The sequence below is a fragment of the Condylura cristata genome, unplaced genomic scaffold (assembly GCF_000260355.1).
Source record: "Condylura cristata isolate star-nosed mole 26May11 unplaced genomic scaffold, ConCri1.0 scaffold00022, whole genome shotgun sequence".
NCBI lineage: Eukaryota > Metazoa > Chordata > Mammalia > Eulipotyphla > Talpidae > Condylura > Condylura cristata.
Genome location: NW_004567123.1, coordinates 6,373,761 through 6,383,138, shown reverse-complemented (window position 1 = coordinate 6,383,138; position 9,378 = coordinate 6,373,761). Strand labels below are relative to the sequence as shown.

The following is a 9,378-nucleotide window of genomic DNA, read 5'->3' as shown; positions in this document are numbered from 1 at the left end:
CAACTACCTGCCCATGAACTTAAATAGAAGAAACTCATTGAATTCTCATGGGAGCTGAGTTTCCAAAGAAAGTAGCCTACTCTGGCCTGAGATTCCCATCTGTCAGGACCATCCCTGAACTTGTATATACACGAAGCAGAATGCTAACACAGAGAGAGCTTCTTCTTGGGAGGCATCAACGGTATGCCCACTCTAATCTTAATGATCCAAACCCGGAGCTAGAGGCTGCCATATTACTGGAGATTTGCTTTGTAGGGCAGGAATCCTCCATGTTTTGTCCACAGCATATGTTCTATTAACCAATGACAGCTGAAAGTATTTCCCATGCTCCCCTTCTCCAAATGGAAAATTCCCTTTCTGGAAATTCTTACTGTAGACATTCTTGTTTTCTCCCTGGTAGCTCTGGCTATTGTTGGTAGCAAAGCTGAGAATTTAGTTCACAAATCATCAGACCATGGGTAGATACTTCCAGACGTGATAGAGAGTATGAGACATCTCTCACAACATAATAAACTTCAGTCTAAATCTAATTACTCATTGAACCTCAGACATCTTTTGGGGGAGGGTTTGAGACTATTTTGGCCATGTGTGGTGATTTCTGATGAGTGTGTGAAGGAAGAAGAATGTATGGATGTCAGTGAACGAAAAGGGAGGATCATTGTGGTATTTACTGCTTGACTACCCATCTCTGCTCCTCTGGATAATAATAGTGATTTTGTCCAGGTAACTATGCTTATATTCACAGCTTGTATAGCTTTGATAAAGCTAATTATATTTCCAGCTCTAGGACTGGGGCATCAACCACCTTTAAGCTCACAATGGTAACCCTGTGAGACCTTGAAACTCTGTGAGACCCTGCTGGGAACTCTTTAGAGACTGTTTCACTCTATTTTATCTTCCTCTTAGGGTGGGAATTTTTGTGAATATGTGTTGGAACACTTTCACTAGCCTGAGGGGAACCAACTGACACAAAGAGGAAAAGCTGAAAGAATCAGAAAAATCAATATGTGACCCTTGAGATTTTGGGTTATAAAAGTAAATGATAGAATGTCTTCTTTAAGATTTGAGCCAGTTTAAGAGTTTTGTTACAACCAAACCATTTGTTGTGAAGAGTGGTAAGTGCTAAATTAAAAAAAATGAAAAAAGTGTTGGTGTGTAAGAGAGGTTAATTAACAAAGAGAAGCAAGACATTTGAGCATTTATTGTGGCAAGAATGAAAGGAGCCACTGTATTTCTTAGCATTAAACATTCTCTGGGTGAGATTTCTTAGGATTACCTGATGCCGTCACCATATATCTTTTAGTCCATCAAGGTGGGAATGGATGTGTAAAGGTCTTTAGTGCAGGACACTGCATCTGGCTCCTAAAAGCCCCCAATAAATGTTGGCTAATGGAAGGAAGTTGGCCATCTGTTATCCTGGTTCCACTGCAAGCTGAGGGAGCGCCCTGATGTCCACTCGCCTTTTGTATGTTCAGATATCTCCTAATCCTTTTCCTCCCCACTGATGTTGCAGAAGATGGATCACATGTCTCCCAGGCTGAGAGCCTTCCTCTCTGAACCCATCGGGGAAAAGGATGTTGCCTGGGTAGATGGGGTCAGCCATGAACTTGCAATCAATTTGGTCACCAAAGGTTTCAACAAGGTAATTCCTTTTTTCTTATTTCCCGATTTTTTCCCCACAACCTACATCTCCCAGTCCTGCTAGGTGGTAGCTACTGCCACATATCTCTCTGGAAGGGGCCATCAGGGAGCAAATCTGCCACTTGGCGGGGTATTCACAGACTCCAGTGCTACTCACCCCACGTGTTTGGTCTGCCTCATGGGCTCATACATGATGGGCAAGTAGAATTACTTCCACTCAGAGCAACTGGGCTGCTGGACTGGTTATGATTCACTTGGTGTTCAAACACCCAAGGGTCAACAGAAGTTAGTGCCTGCATTGTACTATGCTGGCAGGATGGGTGATTTGAGGGCATACCCGACCCCCCCCCATGAAAAGACTTTTGGGGTTACTCTTACCCTATCAGCCTGTCAATAGCAGGTGGATTAACAGCAGCCTGGGGTCTACACCAATGTACGAAGATATGAGTATTCTGTAGTATCACTCACAGAACCAAGATCAGAGTCAAGAATTTCTAGTGGAATCAGAAGATCTTTTACTATGTAATTATTTTTATTTATGGTGCTATTATAAAGCTGCTTGGAACCTTAGCAGAGACTGGGGGACATCTCCAAAGAAAGAGAGCACATAACAGAGGTAGGTAGGAATCCACACAACATTACACAATCCTGGAGAGGGCCACCACCACCAACAGAGATACTGCTGTCCTTCCTCATCCATTGTTAAAAATCCGTCTACATCGCCATCAGGAAGATGTTACAGAAACACCCCAGGAGGCTGGGGCTATTGCTCTCATCTGATCATGCTGGGTTTCCACTCGCACAGCACACGGTTGTTTCATGGGGCATCTGAGCTATTGGCCCTGTGGTTTTCTGATTGATTCACTGCATAGATTGATTCACTGCATAGATTGATTCACTGCATTGCTCCAGTTAAATACTCTGAATATCACTCCAACCTAACAACCAGTTTAATGTCCAATAGGAGGTCTTAGTCAGGAAGCTGGAGCTCCATGACTGAGATGGATTTGAGTTTTTCCTACCAGATAAAGGAGACAGGATCACTCCTAATCAGGAGGGATGTAGGCAAGTCTTATTGAGGTAGACATTTTTAATTACAATATCTTTTTTGGAAAGTCACGATTATCCCTTTTACATTTTTTATTGGGGTGTAACTTACGTTGATATGAAGAGTTCACCATAGTGAATTTTTACATTTATATACACCCATGAATCCACCACCCAGATCCAATGATTGCACACCTCTGGAATTCCAGATGGTTCCTTTGTAACTCTTCCCAGTCATACCATCCTACACTTGCAGGGGTAACTATTATTCTGGCCTTTATTTATTGTTCCATTGATTTAGTGTTCCATAATTGTGAAGTTTCATTATTCAACTACATCATCATTTCAAAGATATTTTTAAAGGGCATTTCACCTGTTTTTAGTACAGCAAGTACTAAACACTTCAAATACATGTAGTCCCACAATCAAGACAGAACAATCATATCACTCCAAAATATTCCTCATACCCTTCCTACTCCCCACACTTAGCCCTTGGCAACCCCTGATTTGTTTTCTGTGCCTATAGCCTTTCCATCTTAACTGTGTTTTAAATGAGGATTATAGATATGGTGAGTATGTTTAAGACAGAGGATGAATGAATAATGGGAGAATTTCAGGCATCTGAGAACTTGTTAAGGAAGAAGAGACTATTTGTGTACATGCATCTGAGCTCTTAGGGTCTTGTTTTTCTTGTGCTCATGATCTCCTTGCCAGCACCCCGACCCACATGCCACTTCTAGGTCCTCTCATTTCTAGGGCCATGACACCAGGCACTGACAAAGAAGATCTCACCTTCCTTCTTTGCTTTGAGCCTCTGAAAGCAACAAACAAGGTGAGAGTCACTGTCTCTCCTGGACAAAGAAGACAGGGTCTGAGGAGTTAGTACCTTGGTAGAGTTCCTGAGTAAACTAGAACAGTCAAGAAGATCTGCAACTTATACTGAAAACTGTTAGTAAAATCCTGTTATCAGGGCTTGGAACCTGGTTCAACCTGTAAGAGGAGGGAAGAGGAAACACACAGCATCTCTAAGATGAGCAAAGGCTTCTAGATAAAGACTAGTTGTTGGGTATAATTATGAGCCTCTGGGGCAGGCAGATGCTCAAGGAGAAGAAGGTCTCAGATGTAGCAAATACATGTGCAGGCTCAACCATACACACACACACACACACACACACACATTTTAATGACTTGTTTTTTAGAGCAAGCTTAGGTCACAGCAAGATTAGGCAGAAGAAGCAATTTTCCACATGTCCCCTTGCCCTGACACATGTATCAATACATCCTCCCCCATTATCAACTTCCTCTACTAGCCCGCCCCTACACTGGTTACAATGGAAAAAACTACACTGTGACACATCATTATCAACCAGAATTCACAATTTACATTAGGGCTCCTTCTTAGTGGTATACATTCTGCAGGTTTAGACAAATGTGAAATGATCCACCAGGAGAGTATCACAGAGGCATTTCATTACCCTAAAATCCTCTGGCATCTTGTAATTTTATACCCAGCCTAGGAGAGACTTAGCCTAGCAGGGGAAGGCATGTTTCTAGGCCACACTGAGCTCCGAGTGTTCCATGGGACCCCATACTGTTGACTAGTCTTCCACATGTGATCTGCAAACCTACACTCAATATGTTAGGGACACAACTTGTTACTCTCTGTAATCCGCCCTAAGGCAGAAACATGTTCTATTCTCTGCCTATCTTCTTAAGAAAACCCAGGCCTGAATTTCCAAGCACTCAGTATGTTCAGTCCTAGGGCAGTGTGGGTGTTACTATAGAGATTAGCTATTTCAACAGTTTAGAAGTTTAACATCCTGGAGAATCAAGGTCTCTGAAGACACTATGATAGAGTTACATTCTTGAGATGAAATCTACCTCCTGAGTGGCACTTAGAAAATCAGAATGGAGGGCCCTCCCTGGTGGCACAATGGGCTAAAGGGCAGCACAGTGAAGCTAGCAGCAGCCACTTCAGTGAAGGTTCAATCGCCAGCACTGGAGGAGATCCACAAGGCACAGCAGACCTCTCCTGATCTGCCTGCTGCTCCCCTCAGCAGTGTACTTCGATTTGCCTGTTCTGCTCCCCACTCTGTCTCTGGAAATGCCTCTCTTCACCCTGCACCTCTGATTGGTACCTCAAATAAATTTTTTAAAAAAGACAAGAAAATTAGAGTGAAGTTCTGGGTGCCCACCTGTCCCCCAAGTCTCTCCTGAGTGATAGAACCACAGCATAATCTGTGACATTGTTACATCTCAGACATTGTTTTAAATTTACTACATTTCATCATCAACAACAAAAAATCCTATAACATATGCAATTTCATTTCCATCTTACCCATGAGGAAGTTGAGACACAAAACAGCCTTGAGACTTGCTTAAGTTCACTCAAGGTGAAAGAGATGAAGCTTGAATGTAGGCTCTGGGGCAGTGGAGTTCACAGCCCAGCATCTGCACCCTTCAAGGAGTCATCTACTAAATTTGGAGTCACCCTGTGTAGGGTGCCAGATGTACATGATGCCCAACTGAATGTGAATTTCAAATAAGCAAATTACTTTTTTAAAGATTTAATTATTTATGCTTACAGAATTGGGTTACAAGCCAGAAGGGCAGGGGTGGTGAAAGGATCCACCAGAGACAGGGTGGGGAGCAGAATAGGCAGATCAACAAAGTACACTGCTGAGGGGAGCAGTGGGTAGGCCAGGAGAGGTCTGCCGTGCCTTGCGGGTCACCTCCGGGGCCAGGGATTGAACTTGCACTGAAGCAGCTGTAGCTGGCTTGCAGTGCTGTGTCACAAGGGAGGGTCTGCAAATTATTTTTTTAATGACATATGCCCCAGAGAAACAGGAAGAAGAAAGAAATGTAACAAGCCCTGCACTGAATCAAAACTCTCCTTAGAGTTTTAACCCACAAATTACTGAGAAGTAGCAGATTTGCCAAGTTGTCATGGACTATCAGTGACATCGAGGCTTAAGTGCCAACATCTCAGAGAAAAAGAGAAAGTTGTTTGTCACACAATGAAGTCTTGTGAGAGTTGGGAGCTGGGCAATGGGAACATTGTCTCAAACATGACAAGAGGGCTGACTTTGCATCTGTGTTTGACAAGGTCAGAAGTCATCGTGAAGACAAAAACTTTAAATCAGCTTGAACTAGAACCAGCTACCTAACTTGCGAAGCCAAGTAAAAAAGAGAGCTATGAGCACCCTTTTCTTTTTTTAAAGATTTATTTATTTATGCAGTCAAGAGTGGCGGTACAGGCCAGAGTTGCGGAGGGTGAGAGGATTCACCAGAGACACAGTGGGGTACAGAACAGGCAGATATGCTGAAATACACTGCTGAGGGGAGCAGCGGGAGGGACAGGAGAGGCCTCCCGCGCCATGTGGGTCACCTCGTTGGCTAGGATGGAACTCGTGCTGCAGTGGCTTCAGACAGCTTTACAGTGCTGTGCTTTAGCCCACTGTGCCACCAGGGAGGGCCCTGAGGCCCCTTTTTAAAGTTATTAGCACTTTAAGCTGGGGGCAACAGAATATGGAACCAAGCTGGACCCTCCAAGTGCAGGTTCATTGACTGCCCATTGCACAGAAGTCACTGAGTCCTGGAACAGACACGAATTGCTCCGTTCAGACGGAAGTTAGATAGAGCAAACTGGTAGGTGTTCCAGATCTGCTTGGGGCAAGTCTCTGGGGTAAACCTCACTGTTTGGACTTGGAGTTAGGGGGAGTCTGCTGTTGAGCTACCCTCCTGCCATGAATGCTGTGGAGGGATCGAGCTTCCTGGCTTCACAATGGCTACTGTCTGAGTTGGTGGGAAGATGGGGACATCTGCTCTGAGCTCCTGTGTCACCCTCCTGACAGCCAGATTTTTGTGAGCTTTGGCCCAAGAGGGGAGAGAGGCAGTTTCTCTTCATCTTCAAAGGACTCTCTTTCTGGAGTCGGCAGAAAAATGGACTAAGCTTTGAGCAGGCCACATCAGGAGCTCATGACACCAGCTTCCCTTGGGAACAGAGCAAAGCAGGCAATCAGTCCCTTTCCACCAGCTGAGAGGTGTCAGGGTGAGACCAGAGAGAAAGCGGAGAAGGAGAAGGGAGTGTCAGTTTGCAATTTGGCTCTTGAGCCCAGCCAGGAGGCCAGGCCTGCTTCCTATGGCATTCCTGGAAAGTTTGTCTCTGGTCCTACGTACCAGGCATTCCCTGGCTTCTTGGCTGCTGAGCCTGGGGGAAATGTGGAGACTCCAATTAGCTGACCAGCTGAAGCCAGCATTGAAGCCTCTGAAATGTCAGGGGACCCCATGGGAGCCAGGCCACCTGTGGACAGCTGAGATGTACAAGAATGGGGCTGAGGAAAGCAGAAGTCTTAACTTTCAGATTTTGAGTGACTCCATCTGGAGAACAGGAGAGGTACATATAAGCATCAGATGGATTAAAACATTGTCAGGGTGGGGCCCTCCCTGGTGGTGCAGCAGGTTGAAGCACAGCATTGAGAGGATAAAGCCACTTATGTATGAGTTTGATCCCCACCCGCCCCAGAGGTGACCCACATGGCACAGCAGACCTCTCCAGGCCTGCCTGCTGCTCCCCTCAGCAGTGTGCCTTGTCAGTCGGTCTGTTCTGCTCCCCACTCTGGCTCTGGTGAATCCTCTCACTGCCCCTGCACCTCTGGACTGTACCCCAGCTCTGTATGAATAAATAAATCTTAAAAAAAATTGTCAGGGCTTTGGAGCCCATCAAAAGTGCTGAGAAGTACCTTCATTGTTATTACTATTCTTCTCACTAATGTTCCCTCTCCTTGGACAAAATTCTGTGTTTCCCGATCCTGTTATATTCACCTCTGCACTTCCCACACAGGCAGCAACTGGCTCAATCAGCTGCCAGTAACCATTCATTATTTCCAATGTTGAATTCAAAAGCATCTCAGAAAAATCCACCACTGAAAATGTGAGGATACCGATAAAGTAAAATGAGCTCATTCTAAGTGACTACCCTGCTTTTTTTTTTTTTTTTTTAAAGATGATTAAAGTAGCGGTTTAAAATGACCATGAAATCCTGACTTTTCTCTTTTCAACAACTGGACCATGACTAAAAATTAAAAACCCCAAACGCCAACATTTGAGGATATTTTACAACTGGGACTCAGCTTTTATTTAATTTTTCTTAAAAAAATAAAAACACATTCCCTTGGGTTAAGATGAAGTTTGCTTTGTTCTATTTGACTGAAAGTAAACAGATGCCAGCATGCATTCTGGAGAGGGCCCAGAGCTGAGGCATGGACATGGTTCTCGTTCATTCCAGGTTGGAAAACCCCCAAAACAGCCCCAAGAGTTGGGCACTTATGGCGCCGTTAATCTCCAGGCTTTCCCGATTAGTGACAGCCACGCTACCGCCACCGCTCTTGAAAGCAGGTTTCTCCACGATCTTTTGCTCCTCATTCATTATGGTGCAAGAAAATGGTAAAAAATAAAAGTTGTAGGACAAGTAGAAACCAGGAATGTCAGAGAAGTATGATTCATGGTATATTTGAGCTTCATGTGTGTTTTTCATCCACAGAGACTCTTCGGGAGGGAAAGATGGGCGAAGTTTAGCGTGTTTATACCTTCTATGCTCTATACAAAAAAAAAAGAAAGAAAAGAAATTCATGTTTTTCCAATGAATGGTCAGCTTGCAGATGGGGCAGGACATGTCCTCGACCTGCAGAAAATGTAGAAAGTGAGGTCCAGGTTCTAAAGGTTCTCAGTTCAAGTTGAGTTGCCTGTATGATCTCAGGCCACTGGGTGGCAAAAACAAATGGATGCTAATAGGTCCTTCATCAGCTGAGGGAGATTTTGTCCCTGAGGGGACATCTGGCAATGTCTGGAGATGGTTGTGATGGTTTCTGTTCCTGGGAGAACGTGCTACTGGTACATACAGGGTGTGGGCCAGGGATGCTGGAAGAGTTTTACAATGCACAGAACAGTTCACTCCTCCCAAAATATAAATAGCCAAAATATCAATGCCTGGTGTAGAGGACCCTGGATGAGAGCAGCTGAGTAGTGGTGTGGAGAACTTGTGTGTGTGTGTCTTTAAAGAGAGAAATAATACTAGCTCAGATGCCTAAAGAACACATCCAAAGTATTTCTCATGTGACCAAGTCCTTTCCCCTTTTCCTTCCTGCCGGTCCCCTCCCCTCAGGCCTACATCTTATTGGGACAGTTCCTTCTGATGCACAAGAATGAAGCTGAGTTCCAGAAGTGGCTCATTTGTTGTTGTGGCGCCACTGAGTGTGAGGCAAAGGAGAGCTCTAACTGTCTGAAGGAGTGGTGTGCCTGCTTCCTGTAAATATACCTCCTCCTCTGCTGCCCATATAAATGGACTCGTGCTGTACCAAGATTCAGGCTCGGAGTTGCTATTTTTTTTTTTAACTTTAATGCTGTATGCTTATTATAAAAGTAGTTTAAGAATATGAAAAAGGACAAACATAAGAAAATAACCCCAAGTCCACCACCCTGAGACAACTCTCATCTACCTTATATGAAAATCATACCAAATATCTCAGCAGACATTTATATATAAAAGAAGGGACATAATTATATAAAAAATGGGGATGAAAATATTAATTCAAAGTATTAGATACCTGTTGATGCTGAATAAATAAATCCAAAATCTAGTCATCTAAAACAAACAATAATTTTATCTCTGATAGCTTCTGAGGGCTAGGA

General features: G+C 44.1%; 1 protein-coding gene across 1 annotated transcript; it reads left to right on the top strand.

The window, feature by feature from the left end:
* The first annotated feature begins 1,504 nt into the window (after positions 1–1,504).
* Positions 1,505–9,021, top strand: BANF2 (barrier to autointegration factor 2). Its single transcript, XM_004687151.1, has 2 exons — positions 1,505–1,642; positions 8,852–9,021. The coding sequence occupies exons 1-2, from the start codon at positions 1,505–1,507 to the stop codon at positions 8,996–8,998; spliced, it is 285 nt and encodes a 94-aa protein (XP_004687208.1). The 3' UTR covers positions 8,999–9,021.
* The last annotated feature ends 357 nt before the right edge of the window (positions 9,022–9,378 follow it).

Coding starts and splice junctions, on each gene's coding strand:
- BANF2 (XM_004687151.1), top strand. CDS start 1,505: ATGTTGCAGAAGATGGATCACATGTCTCCCAGGCTGAGAGCCTTCCTC. Junction 1,643..8,851: donor TCACCAAAGGTTTCAACAAG/GTAATTCCTTTT, acceptor CCCTCCCCTCAG/GCCTACATCTTATTGGGACA.